This window comes from Rhyacophila brunnea, unplaced genomic scaffold (genome assembly GCF_057557595.1).
Source record: "Rhyacophila brunnea isolate RB1 unplaced genomic scaffold, BYU_Rbru_1.0 scaffold_6, whole genome shotgun sequence".
In the NCBI taxonomy this organism is placed as follows: Eukaryota; Metazoa; Arthropoda; class Insecta; order Trichoptera; family Rhyacophilidae; genus Rhyacophila; species Rhyacophila brunnea.
The window spans coordinates 20,770,837-20,794,171 of NW_028233276.1; the positions used below are offsets into that span (position 1 = coordinate 20,770,837).

The following is a 23,335-nucleotide window of genomic DNA, read 5'->3' on the forward strand; positions in this document are numbered from 1 at the left end:
AAGCAAATTGGTTGTAAGATTTTTAAGTATTTTTTATGAGAAAATTTTAGCTATTTACCGCATCGAAAAATGCTAAATTACGCGCAATACGCCACGCATTTTAGATGCTGATTCAAAAACGTCAAATCTGACAAGAATAACGTTGGCAATGCCGGATATTAAATATTACCTGAGTTATGTATATATTTGTAGTACGATTAAAATTATAAATTACTTACAAAGTGTACATTTTAACAAGTTATCTGCAAATAAAATTTAAAGCCTCTTCAGCTATTCTGGCAAAAAATGTCCATCCAAAATACTCGTAACTCTCCGTCAAATCAAAACTAGAAAAAAAATATTTTTCTACTGGTTCGTGATCACTGGTACATACTTGGAAGATGTACTGATATGTGTTATGTATATAGGTAGATACAATTTCAGTAAAGAAATATTAGTAGCTTTGTAAAGAGTAATGTGATTTATCAGTAAATACCGAATCCATACACTACGTCATTAAAAGTATAGGTACTTACCGGAAAGATTTTTTTCCTGATTTCATTGATTATAATTATAGAACGTGACAGGAGTCATAGAATAATCAATAAACTATTCCACGACGCTTACATCAATGGAATTGTCATATATGGGAAAAAAATACAAGCTATCCTGGCAAATACCGGGCTTCGGCGAACAATATTGATAGCGTTTGCGATAAAACATTTTTTTGCGGTCGTTGTTTCTGAATCACCGTGCATTAACATTATGTGATACCGCGATAGTGACCGTCGAAAAGTGCTTCCAGCATCAAATAAACACGTTTGTACAAGAAGTTTTGTACGCGGTTTCTGTGATGCTCAAAGCGCGATCCGGGAGTATAATATCAATAATTGTTGGAATGGAGTAACAGCCTGGAACTTGACCTCCTCAAGTCTTCAAACCTATTCCTGTATATCTTTCTGCAATCCAGGATCCCAATTGGTCGCGAATTTTGAACACTTCCGACCGAACGGCGACTCATCAAAAACTTTCTGGGGTGGTCGATCCATGTCTATATATTGGAAATCCTTCAAAAACGTAGATGCGTATTATATTGGATAATTAAGGTTTAAATTGCCATTACAGTCTGTCTCTGACAATTATTAATGTGATTTTATTTTTTGCCGTTTGCTGGATTGTTTTGATAAGATAAACATGAAGGACTCAACTGAAAATCTGAGCTTTAAAGTCTGTACATGTTTTAGATACTTTATGTAAATGTTGTGAACTTAAAAACTATTAAATATTGTTACTATTAATAATATATCGTCGGTGTTTTGTAAAAAGGGCGAATTAACCAAAATGCTACTTTACAGGAGGAGGATTTTTAACTTTTGACATTTATTTGTTTTTACCTGTAGATGATTATAAATATCTAACAAGTTTATAATAAAGCTTAGAAAGAATACTGTCATTATAATAGGTATTATTATATAATATTTTAAAAGACCTAATATGTCACATTTGCTTTTTATTTCGTAATTTTAATTAATTTTATTTTATTCGATTATCGTTTTTAAGTACTTTCCTGTGGAGATAAAAAATCGCCGTTTTTACACAACAAAGCTAGTGGGGTACATATTGTATTTTCATTAAAATCTTGAATTCGCCAAAATGGTTGATTCGCCCTTTTTACAAAACACCGACGATATATTCAATTACCAGTTAAAGAATACAAAATGCAGAAGTATGTTATTATCTTAGAATATTAATTAATAATACCTACCTACTGTTGGGTTATTTTCACTTTATGACTTTTTTAATGCAAATAATCACTTGAAACTATTTTATATACTTACAAGAAAGAACACTAGATTTTATTTTTTATTATTCCATATTACTTGCAAACAGATAAGCTATTTATTTAAGAATCACAAAAAAACTAAGTTCAAATAAATGTTTGTGTATCTTTGTAAAAATGACTTAGGTAAAGATAGAGTACTACATAATATCGTCATATTGGTTCTTATGATACTTTGACACTGACTATTACAAATACTTTGTAGTTGGTTCCTTTTTCATAACAGAAATTTCAGTTAAACAAAAAGAACGTAATGTAAATAAAATAGGAGCTACCTCGAATTTAACTTGGATCTTTTTAGCAAATTTAAATTTGGAATATTTTGGATTCCCATTCGTAACTCAAAATACCTAAAACGTTAGTTGAATCGTTTATGTTTATCGCACTCATTTCATTATTATTGAGTTAGATAACTGAAGTATTTTTGTACTAAAATGTTATTTCTTATTATTATTATTATTTTATTAAGCTACGAAGTCTCAATAGTCAATTGAGTCTTATTTATTATTGAAAACCTAGTAATGTCGCGAGCCTATAGTTGAGCAGTCCGTGTTATACAAGTCCATTATGTCCGTCACCAATCACGAATCACACAATCGTAATCGTAGCCGGTTCGGTTTGCGGCAGACATCCAGCTGAGTTGACGATCTGCGCGATTCGTGCTTCAGAACAGTCGTGTTTGGTTTTTACCCGAACCGACACACCACACGGACAATAGTCAATACAAAAGCCGTCCCGAAAACGCGAATTTACTCAGTATATTGTGACAGTTCTGAACGAGACGTTTGTGACATATTAATGAATAGTTTGAACTTTATATTATTATTATATCAGTGGGTGCTGCTCGAGCCTGTTTGGAATAACAGTTTAGCAAAATTGTGATAGCAACTATTCAAGATGTATTTTGCAGGTTGGAAGACAACTTATTTAAATTATTATTGTTATTTAATTATTCATGATTACATGGCTACTAGCTCGTCACTAGTGTAGTGTATGTGTGCATGTGTATTTGTGTATCATTATTGTTAATGATTGTTAGTGATGTTATGTTATCTCCTAATATTATTATTAATAATAATAATATGTTGGCACATCACTAATCTACCAGGGTTACGAACTATTCGGCATTGTTTATTTTGAACTTTGTTTTCAACGAATTACACAAAAGCTATACCTACACATAATATTATTAAAATAATTATATATCTACGGCTACGCAATACAATTTAAATTTAATTCTGACCGGAATAGGTACTATATAATTTCGGTTTTCTACTTTGATATAAATGTGTTGTTAGGCTGGTGGCTATTTAATTAGGTACATATTATATACAACATAATATACGACATATTTTAATATTAAATGTTATTTAAAGTAATTGCATATTTAAAAACAAGGTTTGATATCTATCAGGTACCTAGGTATAATATAATATATAATGATATCATAAAATAAGTAATATGGAGAGGAACGTGCGTGTAACCAGGCCCAACTACCCTTATCCCTTAATATGACACGTCACAGAGAAAGTAATTTACAAAACGGGTAGGTATATTGTAGGTAATAATTATAGCGTCTTGATAATATACCTTGGTAACACTTTAATAATGAACAACATTTATTTATTAGTAATTACCCATTTTGGTTCAAGCCGAGTGCCATAAGCGATATTGAGCCGCCGAAGGGATGAAATGAGACATGATAAACTTGAAATTAACAATACAATACTTTCATATAAATTTACACCGAGTTAGTTTTATCTAAATAGTCTTACTATACATTATCTCTAAAACAATCGAATTACAGGCATGCACAAAATATCGTCGGTGTTTTGTAAAAAGGGCGAATTAACCAAAATGCTACTTTACAAGAGGAGGGTTTTTAACTTTTGACATTTATTTTTTACCTGTAGATGATTATAAATATTTAACAAGTTTATTATAAAGCTTAGAAAGAATACTGTCATTATAATAGGTATTATTATATAATATTTTAAAAGGCCTAATATGTCACATTTGCTTTTTATTTCGTAATTTTAATTATTTAATTTTAGTCGATTATCGTTTTTAAGTACTTTCCTGTGGAGATAAAAATTCGCCGTTTTTACACAACAAAGCTAGTGGGGTAAATATTGTATTTTCATTAAAATCTCGATTTCGCCAAAATGGTTGATTCGCCCTTTTTACAAAACACCGACGATATGGAAAAGCAGTGATTGATCAAAATGAACTAAAGTCAAGTTTGTCTTTTTCATCTTCATTATTTACGCCGTTGAGATCACGATCATGAAACAATGAAATACGTAAGATGTCTCTGTGGTGGTACTAGACCTAGAGGCATAAGATAACGAATATTTTTATTATCGATGAAATAGAAGTAAAAGAATAGGTTTCAAAAAAATATCTTCAGATGGTTCTACTTACGGTAAAATAAAAGTATAGGTTTGGTATATTCATGGTATACATATTATATACTTACCTATAAGATAAAACAGAATACAACTACCTAGTCGGTATCGTGACGAAAGAATTAAGTATGTATACCTATACCGTTTTCATTTAAATTTACAATACCTATGTACCTATTGATAATTATAATAATAATAATAGTATGTATTGTTGAAAGGTCACGGCTCTAAATAATAATAATATGTACATTATTATCACATTAATACTTTTCAATACACAGCAAGCTAAACTTTGTCTTAAGCCTCTAATTCCCAACCCATGGGTCACGACCCCAGTGGGTCCACTAAATATTAAACTTAAAAAATATTGACTATTGTAAAATCATCATTTATTTTCAATATCGACTCTTTTCGGACGGAATTTCAGATTTACATTTTTATCATTTGTGTAAAAAATTATGTACCGACGTGTCTTAATGTGGTCATGGCCCCCACATCCTGAAGCGGGCCCCCGGGCTAGGATATTTGGCGGGGCCCCCTACTTATCGCTAAGGGTTAAGGCTGTGTCACGCTCTACAGTGGCGTTTCCAATGGTGTACTCGGTAAAATTAATGTGTATATTTAGTGTTTTTTTGTACTTATATTTTAGTAAGTACATCCATTTGAGTTATGCAGTTGTCGAATGTCAATACAAAATTAGAAATTGTATTGTACAACCACATGATTATTAGCAATAACATCATTAAATAGCTCCGCAGGCGACTTTTTTTGACTTAGGGCAAATTTGTAATGTGTGTTTATCTCACTTATCTGGTCGACTCGCCAAGCCGGGCCTCCAGGCTAGAGCCCTGTCAGCCCCCACTTCGTGGGGGCCATGAATGTGGTACTCGATTACGTTGTCGACCGATAATATGAGAATTCAAATGAAATGGGCGAACAATTTTAGTATATTATTATAAAACAGTCAGTTATCGATGAAAATAATAAAAATTAGTCTTCAAGAGTTTGTTTGACACCATACAGAGACTAATAAAGTAAAAAGGAACCATATAATATGTATTTTTTGCTAATTTAATGAACCAAATCGACTGCTTAATCTACAGACTGGCTAACTCCATTTGGGAATATCTTTAAGGAAGGAGAAAAAACATAATACTATAACTATCGAGCGGAATTTAACATTTCAAAAAAAATATTTTTTTACAAATAAGTTGCACTATGAATTAATACACTATTTTAGCGCCGAAATGTAATGTTGTTAATTTAAACGTAGACTCACACCCATTGTGAAAATTGTAATAGAGATTAGAACAAAAAAGAAAAATGTGTCAGTGAAAAGGTAACATTGTATTTTATGATTATTTTAATGTGTTTTCTTCTCCCTAAGTATTAATATTTTTTTTAATTGGCGTGGGGTCGCAGGTATTATAAAAGGGGGTCACAACACTGTTTAGGAATCCTTGACATTTAGCATTTCAATGCATTTATCTATATTTACATTATTGTATGCTTATACGAAGCTATAACTCAGTTAAATTCAGTTTCTACAATTGCAATGATCAAAGTATCTATCTATTTTCTGGTATTTAGGTACATATTGATAAAGTATCTTGTAATAATTATTCCATTCTTCTTGTACTTAGGTAGGTACGTATATAACAAATATTGTACAACGAATACCTCTGGGTGTGTTATTTTATTAATTATTAGTAATAAGTTATTACTTATTATTATGTATTTTATTAGTTATATTATTTATTTTTATTATATCATATTACTTATTGTATTATTTTATTATATTATATTATAACGTTGTAATCAGCAATGTAATCATTAGTATTGTTATTATCAGTTTATCCCTAATAATTATTACTACACTATTATAATGACATTTAAATCGATAACTTAAATAGAGATTGTAATTTCTATACAGATTTTTTAATCCCATTAATTGTATTTCCTATCCCGGGATGGGAGACACCTCTATTCAAACTATGAACATTTGGAGCGATAACAATGTGTCGTACAAAATTATCGATGTGAAATATTCGCAGATAGATTTCTTGTGGGCGATTTCCCGATAGATAACATATTGCCTAACTCATTCTAATAATAGAAGTTTGGCCATTTTTGATCGATTACGAATTAAATAAAAAATGCCACAACCTCTTATTATGCGTACCTAAGTCAACACTGATGTAAGACACAAAGAAATTTCTGTACAAGTTGGCTTACGGGAAGCCAGGTGGGAACAGCGCTAATTGTCATGGCCGATTTCAAGAATAATAATTACAAGATAAAAAGAACTTTATATTTATACAACGTTTTTAAATTCTGTTGAACCATATATGTAAACTTAACTTGACTAGCTTATAGGCATAAAGTCCACTAAAGCAGGCTTGCGGGGCGCTTGCGCATTTTCTATGTGAATCATCGAAAATACAACGTAATCAAATACGCCAGCGCACACTGGATTTGACGACGCATTGTGCCCGCCTGCCCCATGAGTCACCGTTTTTTGGCTTCTCAACGATACGAATTAACGAAAATACAACGTAGTCCATTCATTCAACACGGCAAGCAAAATCACGACCCTCGAAGCGTCGTCGATAGACGGGCGAGAAGCCATTATTTAAGAACAGTGAACTCTTTGTTTAGTTATTGCGTGTCCGATATTAATTACAAGCCCCGAGAAATTTAATAATATTTTTATTGCTTTGTTATGAGAGACGCTGATAATAATAATAATTTTGTGCTCCTTGAGCCCCTTATTACATAGGTGAAGGGTAATGCGCGGGTGGGAGGGGGCCTACTCAATAGTGAGCGCACCGAACGCTTTTTTGGTGGGCTTTATGCCATACGATCAAAAAAAAATGTACTTGACATGTCATATTGATTTCCATAGTAACGCACGTATAATTTATTAATAATTAGTTACTAGGACCCCAGACCTCTAGCAACCGATAATGGTGTCGAAATAACTTTTCATACAAAACAGAATTAACTGAAAATGAATTCAATTCTACTTAAAGATGGCTAAAAGTATTAAAAAATACATTGGCATCGTGTTCTGATATATTCTAAAAGTTTCAAATGTCTAGCTAGTCGGGAAGTTAATTAAAAATCGATTGCAAGATTTGTACCGGACAAAGAACCACTGCTAAGAGCTAAGAAAAACGTTGTAAAAAACTAACTTCATTTAACTTAAAACCTTACCTAACCTAACAAATAATCCAGTATATCAGCTATTTTCAAAAATTGTAAACCGACACGAATCGAAAATTCTCGTATAAGATGATTACCTATTTATCATCGGTTTACATTTATTTATAACGTATGTATTTTAATCTTTATTCAACATATTATTCTGTGATCATAACTGCTCATATATTAATTTCATGAACTATGGTAATACAGTCCCATTTCATCCTAGTTCATGACGTTTTGGTATTCGGTGTTTTGAAGCTTGCCTTTGTTTAATTTTAAATATTTTAAAGTTTTCCATTTGGAGTGAGATTTTCCATTTCGCTTTTATAAATTGCCAATAAATTATTGGTCGTTTCTCCTCTCGGTCACATCATTTTTATCACGTTTATCACTAATATCGTGGAACTTATTAGGGATTTCCATTAAATGATGAAAGGTCGGAGGTCTAAGGAAAACAATTGTTTAGTTAAACATCGAATTCCCGGGTCTAGGACCAGGGCTCGAAATGGAACGGAACGCACCGGAGCGCCGTTCCGGCTCGTGAAATCTGTAAAATTATCGCTCCGTCTCGTGGAAAAAATATGTTGATCGTCTGAGCTAGATAGGCCATAGAATAGAAAATCTGACACACTTGTTTTTATAAAATACACATACGATTTGATGACTATGTAAATATCTTCAGAAAATTTGTCGAGCGCTCCGGTTCGTAAACTTTTCCATTTCGAGCGCTGTCTAGGACGATTTGGCACCGGACAACTGGACGCCACGGAATTTGAAAATAAATAGACGTTAGGTACTTATAGGTACTTTTAAAAAAAATATTCAATATTATTATTTATACTTCAATGATTATATTATGATTTAATAGTTGGTAAGAATGTAAATATACAGACGTAAACAATGATTAAATCGTGCATATGTTTAAGTTCCAACGAAAAAAAAGTTTTTTATTTAATATAAAGCCTTAGGCATGGTAATTCTCAATCCGTGATAAAGAATACATTTTGTTAAGAGTAAAATGAATTCAAACTACTAAGTAATAGATAGAAACTGATTAAAATACCTCGTCTACACGTGTCTACTACAGTGCGGCGTCCAATTGTCCGGAGGCCAGTCGTCCCATTCCCGAATTCCCACCCACTTTAAGGATATTCACTGTTTTATGTTGTTATATTTATGAGATACAATAGGCGCGCACACAGAAAAAAATGTATGGATGGCTTTATTTCGATAATAACTCTATAATATTTTTTTAAGACGTCGGCTGGGGAGGGGTAACAAAATCTAGCAGGTGCCATATATTTCTGAATTTACCCAGCACACTACTTATAGTTTCTCGTCGCTTTCACCATGGCACTCCGCATTTTTCCGGGCACATTTCCCATACCCAGACACTTTTCATTTTGAGTAAGTATATCGGCGAAGACCTGCCCTGCTGATACAGGTGCTCATGTACTTATTATTAGTTATTAAGGCCTGTAGCATCCACAAGTGGTTATCGAGTGCGCGTGGCCTAATGGTCACAATTATTAGAATTGTTAGTTTCCCGTCGTGTCAGTATATTAAAGCAAACGTTAGATGCATCAGATGCATCTATTCTTGAGTGTCATATACAGGGAACTCAGAAATAATGGGAACTGAAATACCTAACGGGTGTGGAGAAACAGGAAACCGATCTCGAGTGTGGAAGAATATGGGATAAACTTAAGGACGTGTCGAGAATACGCTTGTCCTTCGTTCTGATAATTGCTCTCGGTTTATTTATTGAAGCTCGTTCAATATTGGTGTATTTGAAGGTTGCAACATACACTATTGCACGTCTATAATGTGTGGTTCATTTTCGCAGGACACTCACACATTCAAAACGTAGTGTATTGGGATGTAGCCTATCAGAATTATAATTATTAATCTGTTCTGTGGTCATAGCTTATCTTCCACTGACACATGCCTTGTGTGTCGTAGAATGCCGAGAGGAGAAGGACTAACCCGTCGAAAAGGCTGTTCGACAGCCAAATTATCCGGATCACGATTCTCAGTCGAGGTAGTGACGAATAAGACGAAGTAATAATTATTGTTGGAAGGGGGGGGGGGGATCTGGATCTGAAACCCACCCTCTCTTTTATGTGCGCGCGCCTGCCTGAGTGGTGTCTACTTAGGTATTTTATTAATTATGCTATTGAATCAAATAATGCCTTATTGATTAAGTACTTAAAAAACGTACCTACTGATTGTGAAGGCGATTAAAATGTGTATTTCATTTTGTCCGTGATGTTCTATCTATATACTAGGTTCTAATAATATTAATATTATAGGCGTGGTGTGTTTATAGATGATAATATATTTTGGAGGTTATATAACTTATAATTTATTGATTCATTGTTGATTTAAGCACTTGATTGTATTGTATGTTAATAAAGATGACGTGGTATCCGCCAAATACGTCATTATTGTATAATACTGCATGAAAGAGTCTAATCCTAATGCATATAATGTCACGAATCTCTATGCGCTATTTTGCCAGTGTCCGGAAATTTGTACGTATGCAGTTCGCCCAATGACATTAATATGGACGAAGCATCTGGAAAAAAAATGACATTCACTTTTTTGTCGGGTCTGCCGAATGGCATAATCTGTTCTAACGCCATTACAATAAAGGTGATATTGCTATAAATTCCCGATGATTTTTGTCGGGTCTGCCGAATGGCATAATTCATATTTTAATATCAATGTCGTTCGCTCAAATGAACATTGACATAGAAACACTGCTCTAACGCCATTACAATAAAGGTGATATTGCTATAAATTCCCGATGCATGATATCGCATAATGGAATTTGTCACATGACGTCTACCTATACATGTGCGAATGTCGCTATGCGCGAATTTACTTGCTAGCTACTGTACTGAGTGCGTTGTCCATTAATAATGTCACTGAGTTCGCCGTATCACACTTCACCGTGAAAAAATATTGAATCGGAAATATAGGGTCGTCTATTAAAGACCGTCCAACCTCTTTGGGTCGTATAATACTGAGATAAAATTCATGTCTAAATAAAACACGGTTCTTGCCGGTTTACAGGAAGCCAGCGGCAAACAATTTTTAAAAATAGCCGATATACTGGATTATTTTTTAAGTTAGGTTGGGTTTTCATTCTCGAATTCATGAATTTTGCCAAAATGCTCAACGAACAATGCATATTTTTTTCATCTCGGTGCTATGGAGATGACCAAGTAGTATACGGTCATCTCTTTCCGATAAGAAAGCTCACGGCGAATTGTGCTACGGTGAAATGTAATACGTACAATTTACATGTAACCTATTTCGCCATATTATATCCGCTGTTTAACTCCTAGATAATATGTTTAACTGATAACGAAAAAAATTAAGCAAACACGGTGCGTTGAAGAAGATACGCAAATGACTAGTGACAGGTGACATCTGTGATTCGCGAGTATTCACGCAAACAACAACCTTATATCTATGATTATATTATAAGCATTTTAAATATTTATAATGTTGATTAAAAACGCAAATACGAATGAGCAGCAGCATCATCAACAACATCCATATTTATTTTTGTAATCATACGAAAACGAATTTCTTGCCATGTCAATAAAAATATACGAATTCAATTCACTTTACGGGGTATACTGTATCTGCACTGGATTAATTGATACAGTTAATTACTGATAACGATTAAATAATGTAATGTTTATATTATTGACTATTAATTTATAACTACGAAACGCACAGATTTTCCAATTCAGAATTTTTACTTCATAATCGATGACAGATTTTCAAAAAAATTAATGTAGTGTTGCTGTCATTCACATCGTGCAATGAAAAAATAATTCCTAGTTAATTTATACATGTAAATTGCACACCACATTCCCATAAGGAGCGGTACCGAGCAACTTGTAAATATAATATTTTGGTACAATATTGTTTTGGCAATATTTCATTTTGCAATTTCGATATCCGGGGATTGAACATTCTACCCAAGATAATTCATAAGCAAATTCAAACAATTTAATCTAAATAAAAAATAAAAGTAATTTCCCCGGATTGACGACTTCGGTAAATTTCGTATTACGCAGAATGCAACAAATAGGGAAATTCCCTTCACGCGGCCAATGCTTAGAGAAAGTGATCGGTGGTCAGTAACTTCCGGAAATTGCACTACACACATTGAGTGTCATCACTCATTAAGTCATAACATATCACCGTTTAAGGATATTCATTGAGATAACAATTACTTGATAGAATAGGTACTCTTTTGAGGATAATTGATTAAACATATTATTGATAAAGGCAAAAAAACAAATGTATTTTGAAACGATTAGTACCTAACTATAATAAATGATCTTATATTTGTGTAAATATTGTCATTACTATATAAGTATAAATAATTAAACAATTATTTTATTCACGTTAATAAATGTTTTAAATTACTGCCATGACCATATCAAATAAGTGTGAGGTTCAATAGTTTTGAAAGAAGGTCGAAGGGGTGTCGAGCGAGAGAAAGCGATGCAATATTATTGATGTTAGTGCAGTCAACGATGGCAACCGGTCAAGGCTAAATTGTAATTATATATGTAATAATAATATTAATATTTTTTCCATTTTAATTTTGGTTAGGCTAGACAAGATTGTCATCAGAATGTTCTCACTCCTTGTTTCAACTTACTGTCCTTTTCCAATGTGGTAGCTTACCAATTCAGTCATTGGCACCACGTTTAGCCTGCTTTCTCTTCTACGTTTTAAGTTGCATTGTCGTTTATACGGTACATATGATCCGATCTCTTGACCTTTCAAGCGCTGGAATCTTCCTAGTCATTCCATAAAACTCAGCTCATTTTTTGTCCAATTATTGCGGTCACTGATCGATACGCAGTTTCTTTTCAAGAATGTTCAATTCTCGTTCATTTCGCAGAATTAGACCCGTTTGACACGGGACACGTGCCCAATCAGTTATGTGTCAATGCGAAATCTCGCCACGCCAGTGGTGCCACACAGGTGTCCCGTGTGAAACGGGTCTTAAATGTCCAAGTTTCTGAAACGTGTGTGAACAAAGACCTGCAAGTGTCTTGTAGAGTGTGTTTTTAGTGTGATGAAATTTAATAGTAGGTGGAGAATAAATATTCATTCGCTGGTCTGATTATATTGTTAATTTCCTCTGTAATACCAGCTGTAATCGACATTAATTTTCTATGGTAGGTATGTTTACTAAGTTATACTACCTACTGTCTGTTATTGTATAGATTTTCTTCATTATAATACCGGAAAACTTATTTATTACGTAAGACATAATTATTACAAGTTGTTGGCTGTCAGTAATTATTATATTTAGAGTCATTGAAGTGATCCATAATAAATTTCCAATGGTCATAGGTATCGCCTTTTTCCTAACGTCATTAAAATATCAGCATGCAAGTCATGTAAATTAATTATTAAATACGTATTAATTCAACTAGCGTTTATGTTGTAGAACTCCGTTATAATGAATGGTTTTGAAAACAAAAATAACTACACCATCGCCCCCACATCCTGAAGCGGGGCCCCAGGCCATGATGTTTGGCTGCCCCCCCAACCTATCGCTAAGGTTAAGGGTAGGTACCTAGTGTAATATTCTACAGTCGTATTTTGTAAATGAAATTCCGCGGAACTCCAGGTTCCGTGTAAAATAAAGGGTATTCCGTGTATTTTTAGTGATTTTTGGTATTTAAAAAAAAAACTTGAATTGTCGGCATTCATTTATTATGAAGCACTGATCGTGACCCCCTTTTGTGATAGCGAAGTAACACGCGACCCTTCACCATGTTAGATAAATAGTCAGTTTTATTCGCCAGGAAACACGTTAAAAGAAATTATTACAAAAATTTTTTTTTTTGATTCCGACCATGTCCGATCCTAATAAGATCATATGGGCCTCCACAGAGTAGAGGTTTGTATTAAGAGATTTTTGTTTTTACGAGAAATGGATGTCAGTCACTCAATTTTACGCGTCTAATAGCACCGCGGGTGACTTTTTTCCCTATTAGAGAAAATTTGTGGTGTGTGTTTATATACCTAAACTGGTTGACCTGCCACACCGGGGCCCTCATAAGCCCTGTCAGCCCCCCCTTTGTGGGGCCATGAACTATACAATTAAGAGTGTGTTATACGTAATGTGTCTTTCAGCTATACTATATTGATGACATGTTTATGCATACATGAGCGAATAAGATTTTTTTTTAAATTTTGTTTACGATTTGAAAATAGCTGGTACACATAATTCCCCATTTTAAATGGTACCTACTTAATGTATTTTTTAAGCGTGACCACATAAAATAAATAGGTACATAAGAACATATGTTTCACGTGCATAATTTTTTTACAGATATTAATAATTAGTAACCCATTTCATAATAATTTATAATTTAATGCAGAAAATATGATTATGAATAAGTACGTACATAATAAAAAAAAACTCGCTATTGGCTGTGTGAGAAATATAATACGACCAGCGTTTTTCTTGCCAGATCTAGCATTTTTCGATAGACAGCTTGCAAAAAAGGCATCTAACTGGTGGCGTTTTTACTAGCGTTTTTGTTGCATTCCACAGCTTTAAATGTGCTAAAAATAAGCTAGATATTTAGTTTATTTATTAAGATATTTAATGTAGGTAGGTCGGTATTTGAGAAATAACACAACACCATGAAACAGTATGATCATTCTTTGTGTTATAGTGATATAATGGTATGATATTATAAATATTACATGTATATTTAGGCATGTGGCATCGCATTGACGATTATCCGGGATTCCACTCTCTGGTATTACCTAATTATTAGCCTTATTGTAAGTTGCTAGATTAATTAATTATTTTAAATTCAATTTTGAAGTTTCTGGGATAATGGGATGTTGCTTTTACCCGTATACGAATTTTTTTCATTTTTTTTCCGATATGCAAAAGAGGTATTGAAATTTTATTTTCACAAAATTTAGCGTTTTTTCCTGCCAGATAGCTTGTTTCCGTATCCTGTCTGGCATAATTTTGTCAACGACAGTTGGCAACACTAAATACGACGCAAGATATAACGGTGCTTAAATCAAATAAATAGACGTACTTAGTATAAATTCAACAGTAATTAGTAAATACGTGATAGCGACTCCGGGATACATTATTGAAAACCTCATGCTTAAAGCACATTCGGAAAAATAAAATGACCGAACTGGCACCTCTGGTTTCAAATATCACACTACCTATCTACCACCCTTTCACTCGGAGCAACGTTTGCTTCCTCTTTGATCAGCGTTCACAATATCACACAGTCTGACAAAAGTATATTAGTCTATGGTCTGACATGTCTAGAAATACATGACAACTAAAAAAAAGTAATAACACAAACACACGTGTGTTTGAAGAAATGCCTACATTATATTATTTAACGGCTATAAATATAATATAAATACGCGTTGGTTTCTTACCTCTGATAGTTTTAGACTATTTAAACTAAGTACATCCTAATAAATGAATGAACACTTATCTTGTTTAATGCCACGAATGACGTCACCAAAATATGTTCATGCCATTTGTATTATAGATTATAATGACAAAAACGAACCCACTACAATATTATTGTGAATAGCAGTTCACGTAAGCGTGGAAACACTCTTTTGTTTTATTGTGGATATTTTTCTATAAAAAATGGTTTTTCTATAGGAAAATTTTGTGCTATAGATCTGATAATTTTTTCCTTGTGTCAAAATATGCCTACGTGTCAGAAGTAAAACAATGTAAATTTGAGGCCACTTTTAACAGCTTTTCAAATTTATGTCATGTATTCAACGAGGTCAGGTGAATACGGGTTTTTTGGAGAATATTAATAAAACGCATTCACAAAACATTATTTTTGACGACCTGTAGGGGCTACTTTCTCATTTTTTATTTTAATTTTGTAGAACACTATGGCATCAACCTTTACTGTTATGTGATACAAGCCATGTTACATAGGTTTTAGAATATCTATTATACTTCTACAACATGCACTTCAACCACATAATTTATTATTGTTATTCCTACCAAATAAATAAATAACAAATATTTATGAAGAAAGATTATTATCGTACACTGGTACGGTAACGCAATGTGATGAGACATGGCAGAGTAGAATTTATTATCACAGTAAAATAAGGTTAACCGACTGATTTTTATTGTAACATATTTTTTTTAATAATAATAAATTGGTATCACCATTTAGCAATGACACAAAGTCTGGTAGGCACATAATACAGCAAATTAATTAGTAGGTACGTATCTATTAATTTCACTGGTTTAAAAATTTTACATAAAAAATCAAATCGTTATTGAAATTGTAGACAATTTAACTTTAATGGTAGATAAGAGTGTCAATATTAGATAAAATTTATAAATACAGCGCAAAGAATTTTGCTATGATGACACTTTCCTTATAAAATTTCAAACGTTAAGGAAAATTGACTAGAAAATATCGAAAAAATACTTAACATAATATTATTAATAATAACATGCCAACTAGTATTTACAATCAAATACTTGCAATATGTACTTTTATTATATTTAAATGTCCTGGAAATATACAATTTTGAATAGTTAGTCGATTTCTATGTTACTGTATAAGTACATTTTTATTCTATTTCACTTAGTATATTTAGCTTTATGATTCGATTCTCATTTCTCTCAAGCTCGTCACAATGCGCTCAATTTCAAAGGACATGTTCACTCTATCTACCGATTTCAATGTCGCACGTTGGGCATTACCTATAAAAACATATTTAATATAGTTGTTCTTTCGATATTTAGATATTATGTCGTAAAGTGTTTGAATACGCACAATATTTTGATTGCATGAATTAACCCCTCCCAAGTTTGTGTTCTACTAATTTTCAATTTCATAAGTTGAAGATTATTGAGTTGATACTGTATATTGTATAATATAGATGGGGAACCGTTCCAATAAAATGGTCAAAGCCACTCACTAAAGATGTTTTCCATTGTTTCTGTAAATTATGTATAATACCTAAAACTAGTTATATATTATTTAAAAACAATTAATATATTATAACCATGAGTGTAAGCTGTTATATTGATTGCAAATCATTATACAAACAATTAGTCCTCAATGCTCAATAGTGTTACGTATCTGAATTTACTTGTATATATTATAGTAGGTAAGAGTTGTTTTAAGTAGGTATTGGATTATTGTAGGACTAAACGGGTACTAGCACCTTGATGTCCCAAAATATTTTATAAATACCCAATCTGAAAATACATTTTTTTAGATTTGATCGGTATACTTGCAATCAAATTGTCCGACACGAAGGTCTTGTTCCACAAAATCCAAAATCTCGATTTAAAAAATAATTCTCGTTTATAATATTCCCATCTGATCAGCTTATTTATGACTTTGACAGCAGTGTCGGGTATCTACAATTAAAAATTAAATTTCTATAATTATTGTAAATCTATCCGGTTCCAAAAGACATCGTTTGTTAATAACGATTTTAGCATTAAGTAGCTATGTGATTTTTTAAAACCATTATTTCCAGTTCAACGTCTTCGCCATCTGCTTGAACGAGTTTCGCAATTAGTTCAGCTCTTTCTGTGATTTGCATTGTGCAAGCAGAATATTCTTTGCAGTGACGTCCCTAGACAAAATGCCGCCCCTGGGCAGCGCCATAATGCCGCCCCATTTTTGTATACAATATTTTTTATCATCCGTGTTCGTGTCGTTTCTGGTCACCAAGGACGTTGAAGGTAACCGGAAGTAAACTAGACACCACGAACCCGACAAAAAAATACAGGCCTGTTAAACATTTTACGTTTATTAATGCATTTTGTTTCCAACCAGTGAGCCGATTTTTTTTAAATGAAAGATATTTTTGTTAAGTACTCAGTTTAGGTAGCTATTTCTATATATCGCTCATGAGAAAACAATAACTCGTATGCCATAAAACACGAGATGAAGAAAACTCTCTCTAGTCACTATCAAGGCATAAAAAATACGTGATAAATTTGATGGAATCATAGAGAATATAGAATTTTTTTCATCTCATCCACAAAAAGTGTCATGTGGCATACGAGAGGTATTTCTTTCTCATGAGCGATATACCAAAAGATTCTCCTCGATTTGCCGCCCTTCGAGTAACTGCCGCCCCCAGCGACGCTCAATCTGCCTACCCCCACAGGACGTCACTGATTATTTGAAATTAACAATAACCAAAATTTCGCCAATGAACAAACACTGTCAAAAACCTGTAGGTAAATATGAATTATTATCATAATTTACAAGATCATTAAGACTAAAAAAAATTGAAAAATATACTTACTAATCTTACACTGACATGCACTAAATATTCGTACATTTTGTACCTGCACCGATGATAAATAATGTGATTCTAACTTAACCCAATGGCGCCTTTAGTGACGCACTGACTGATTTTGATAAATGTAACTAATTATATGCCATCCACGAAATCTACTATAAAATATGTAGATAATTACAATAGGTATAATATTCATAATTTCTACTGTCACAGGACGACACTGATTTTAACATTGTTGAATGATAGTGGGCCGTTTGTTCTGTGAAATCTAAATCGATTTTATTAATAATAAAAAAATCTGAGAATTACGTATTTTTTTAATAGATTTTAGTATAATTTCATAAATTTGTGATATAGTTAGAACTGTTTGGAGGTATCTTTTAAATTTTCTGACGAATCGATTGCGACATTTGCGTCAAAGAAAATCGCCCCTGGCTTAACACTCACTTTCAAATCGAAATATCATTAATATAGAAAAAAAATCCTTGCTATTTTTATTTTAGATTTGTTGAATACTTTATTTTGAAATTGCGATTTTTATCAACAATATATTTTGCAGTGGGCGTATGTATGCAGGCGACACTTTGTTAAGAATGTCTATTCCAGTCGATAATGTCGATAGTGTCTAAAATATAAATAAACTGAGATTTCTTAAATAATAAATGATTTGGCGAAGAAAAGTGTAGGGATTATTTAAAAAATGTGCCCCGATCAAACGTAAATTCGTGTATGCTTATTAATAATTCGTTTAACGTTTAAAGTATTTAAACCAATTTTAAATAATTACAATATAAAAAAACTTTTTATACACCACGTTTTTAAATTTTCTGTTGAATCATATTATAAACTTGACAATTCTATGTATTAATAAAAACTTTTTATTGTACTTGACAGAAATACTGAATAAATATTATAGAATACAGAAATGTCATTTTGACATTTCATAATGATTTCCATAGTAACGCACGTATATATTAATAATTTGGTTGCTAGGACCCACTTAGCAACCAACAATAGTGAGTAGGTAGTAAATATTACTTTTAACGATTTTTTTCCGAAACATACAAAACAGAATTAACTGAAGGCCAAAAGTATTCAAAGAATGCATTGTCGTCGTGTTCTGATATAAATTCTAAAAGTTTCAAATGTCTAGCTCGCTAATAAAAACGTGGTAAAACTTGAGAAAGCTTGTAAAAGTATACATAATAATATAGTTCATATTACTACATGCATACTAATATTATAATAAACGCACTCGAATAAACCGTAATTACTTACTAAATGAAACCATAAAGTTTTTCGTTAATTTAAATCAAATCTATACAATCTGTATAATTTACCTAATTAAGTGGTTGGTACGAATCTATTTTGTCAAAATTTAAAACTTTTGACCCATGGTTTTGACTTTTGGCCACAGTTTGTAAAATATTCTACGCACTTAATTTTAGTCAAATAATTTTATTTGTTTCCACATACGTAGGTAGTACGTACGACCATTGTATATTTAACGATGTTTGACACTCATCTAACAACAAATATGGTTCTGTGATTTTGTTTCAGATTATTGCCCGTTTTTTACAGCAATTATTATTAATTGGCAACCTTTTTAATAACTTCTTTGAAAAGCTTTTGAAATCTACAAATACTACGAAAAAAACACACCTACTTGATTTACTACGTAAGTAACGTACCTGCTGCATTTACCTTGGACCAATATTAATACCTACTACCTATGAGAATTTTGTAAATGTTCTTAGAAAATAAGTATTAAAAAAAGATATATATACTGTATAGATATTATTTACAGTCTTAAAATTACTGTAATATGGTAAAATTCTCCGTAATGTCGTCTACTAATCTTACACAATACGTATATTATAAAGATAACGTCTGATTACCTTATTGGCACAGTTCTTATAATTTTTTTAGTAGTAGGTACATTCTAAATAAACACACGTGATTTTTTCGAAAAATCTGTTTGTCATAATTATAATTAAAAAATATATATAGCGTCAAAAACTTGTAGATATAAGTAATATTTATAATCCCATGGCTCATAATTTACAATGAAACGTCACACCTGTGTCTAGTGACATGAGAATTATTGATATTATTTGATTAGTCTCTTTATGGTTATAAAGAGTTAGAATAATCTAGATAATTCCATTTGAAATCTCTGTTGAAATTTGGATAAAGCTACTCGGGCTCGTTGCAAAGGCCATTTTCAAGAGTTGCAACGTTCGAAATGTAAAAGAAAGAATGAAAACGAAAAACACAAGGGCCCACAAAATGGAGCTTTTATGATATTTTCAGAGCATAACCCTGGACATTCCTTAAACGTTGTAGATAATTTATTTATATAATTTTGAAGCCTTATTATCCTTTATATTTATTTTAAATATTACTTGATGACTGCATAAAATAGTATTCTCTTGATCTAATGTTTTAGAATATAGTCATATTTCAGTACATCCATGTGCAGTGGTGTTATGATTTTTCAGGTTTATTAATTTTTAAACGCATTTAAAAAATCATTAGTAAAATTAATGTTATCATTATTATAGTGAAGTATTTACGATTAAAAAATATATTTTATAATCTTTGTGATCTCAAATTTGACAAGAATTATGCATTTTATTATTCAAAAAATGGGCATGATTAACACATTTGAAGATAATTCTAAAGATACTGATTATAGGCTATGTCGTTGACCATTCAAATGTGATAAAACATCCTCCGTATAATGATATTGTTAGTAAAGATAATTATTGACCTAAGAATAGGGTAGTATTTTTTTTTGAAATACGCCTTTTCTATTAGCATTTCCCAGTGGTTAGGCTATAACATACGGCCGTAGCCATAAATTGACAAACTATAACTGAAGTAGGGAGTAAAATCATGTAAAGGCGCGTGTTTGAACATGTACCTAACCGAAAAAACGCATTTTTTCACCCTTCGCCATTATGGTATAGGTACATACGAAAGTGCACCATGTTTAGAATGAATCGTGGCATTTAGGAAAACTAAAATGCTCAAAATAATATGTAGTCAAATTACAATATAAATATAAAACAACAAAAAGACTCCCACCATGACACTTCCTAATCGCGTCACACTCTAATTTCAATATCAATATTATATTATTATTATGTAGGTACATCCACGCAATTACAAATTTGTAATGTGTGCTTTGGTGGTTTGTTATTTTTTAATGTTTTCTATTGAATTTTTTGGAGTAATACTTTTTAAATAAGAAAAATTCGTGGGTAGTTGATAGCACAACACGACATTGCGGTTATTAATTTTATCGCTTTTTTATCGACACAATGTGTAAATAAATAACCGTGACCCGAGAGAAAATTTCACCCACGCAACGCAATAAAGCACCTACCTATACATAATATATAAATATAAAATATTTAAAAGTTATTGATAGGGTAATAATATTGTCTAGTGCGGCAAAATTAACGTGAAGCGTGGCCGTTTCGAGAACTACAATACTGACAATCCTTTCATAATAGAGCGCAGCGCCACGACGGCGGCCATGACACTTCAACTTATGATTTTCGCACTCTTAACTATAATTTAATTATTGTGAAATGTTTTAAACGTGCATGAATGAATAAAATGTAAAAATATATCATACTATTTTTTCCACAGTGAAAAAACTAAACGCATACAAAAGTATGAAGTATCTACTTATTTTAATTTATTTGGAAATTGGAATTTATCCAAATAATTAGATTGGCAGTACGTTGAGCTTTCTCTTTTTTGCCACATCTAACATTTTTGAAAAGCTTACAAAAAAAGCATTATCTGGAATATGGTGTTAAATCTAATATTAAAACAGCTAGTTTGTCAATGCTAGAATATCTACATCAGATTTGCTTCTAAGTCAACATACTGGTTTTTTTTTGTACCGTATACCAGCGATTTCCAAACTGGGAGGCGCGGAGTGCTGCGAAGGGAGGCGCGAAAAGTTTAACACAATTAATGTAGCCACAGGTTTACAGTTTGCAAATGCATATTTTATAATACGGCCGCTAGTTATAAACTACATACAAAAACAGTCGTATAAAAGGTTATTTGCAAACCTGTCTGAAAATATGGAGACTAATTTTATAATACTCGTACCTCACATCAATACTATTGTGAAGCGCGCTCGCTGGCTATCTCGTGAAAAAATCATAATGTTGAAATTTGAGGCAAATTTGTTTAAGAACGATTATTTTGTTGTTAAACTTGTCTATTTGGTTGAAATTTAGAAAAAAAATGAGTGAATAAATCAATGCAAGGACCACTAATGCATTCACTGATTTAAAAGACAAAGTGAAGGCATTCATAAAAAAATGGAGCTTTGGAAATCAAAATTACAAAAAAAAAAAAATCGCCATGTTTCCACTTTCAAATGATTTCTGCGGCAGATATATTGAAGAAAACAAAAATCTATTTACTAAGTTCTTGGTTAGTTTACTAATGCACTTTTTACATTATTCTATTAATAGTAAAAAAAGCTGCGTGGTAATTTGATATGATACCTAAATGATGATTGATATACTTAAATGATAACTCCCGTGTATAATTAGGGGAAACCCTATATTAGAGCACCACACTGTCCTCAGCGATAGGTAGGTGGGCCCGCCAAAGATCCTGGCCTGGGGGCCCGCTTCAGGATGTGGGGCCCATGATAGAATCCATTTGTCAATGAACGGTGATGAATTTGGATTGCTTTCTGTTGAAATTGATTGTGCTAATAAACAGTAAACACAAAATAAAATAAAAAAAACAAAATAAACGAATTAATTTAAAAATGAATATAACATAAGTAGTAAAACCTTGTTTATTTAATGAAATAAAGGGGGGAGGCGCCAAGATTAGATTTTTTAAAAGGGAGGCGTGGTAACATTTTGGAAACCACTGCTACCTACTGCTACCAAATCGACGACATTATTGTGAAATTTTTAAATTTCGTTTATTATTCATTCTTATTATAGTTGTTATAGATTTTTTTATTAGTAGTATTAATTATTCTTCTGAAAACACACCTAAAGGTCAGTTCCTACATATTTTTTAACTTAATTTTTTTCCTATCAGTTAATATATTATTTTCTTACTGTCGTCTAGCTATTATTATGTTTGTCCTTGACAGTGTTGGTAGCACTGATTACGTAATAGGTTTTTTTCTATTATATAATATCATTGCTATGTGCATTGTTTGCAGTTATTGTCATGTTATATTATTTTATATTATATATCTATAATGATTAAAAATAACAAACACGTGGTTGTGTTAGTTATTTCAAATGCAATGTCTTTCCAACAACTAAGTATTGAATTCATAATTGAAAAAAATCGTATATATTATTACGATAAGAGATTTTGAGGAACCCTTAAGGGCTTGCGCAGACAGAGAGCGGTCAGGCGGTCTGCGTTCCGCGTTCGGAGTTCTGCGTTCTTTGTACTGTATGGACTTCATACTGTATGGGTACACAGCCGGCGGTCAGACCGCGCCGGTCAATTGGAACGCTAGCGTTCTAGAGTTCTATTCCCG

General features: G+C 32.3%; 1 protein-coding gene across 4 annotated transcripts in view; it reads left to right on the forward strand.

The window, feature by feature from the left end:
- The first annotated feature begins 2,488 nt into the window (after nt 1-2,488).
- The window catches only part of LOC147065384 (serine protease inhibitor 77Ba-like), a 50,303-nt gene continuing 29,456 nt past the window's right edge, over nt 2,489-23,335 (forward strand). For all 4 annotated transcript variants that reach the window (XR_015071784.1, XR_015071783.1, XM_085956788.1 and 1 more), the window contains exon 1: nt 2,489-2,729. Coding sequence is in view for 2 of the 4 variants with exons in the window: in XM_085956788.1 (XP_085812914.1) it covers nt 2,717-2,729 (13 nt within the window). In the remaining 2 variants the exon portion in view is untranslated. The remainder of the gene's footprint in view (nt 2,730-23,335) is intronic.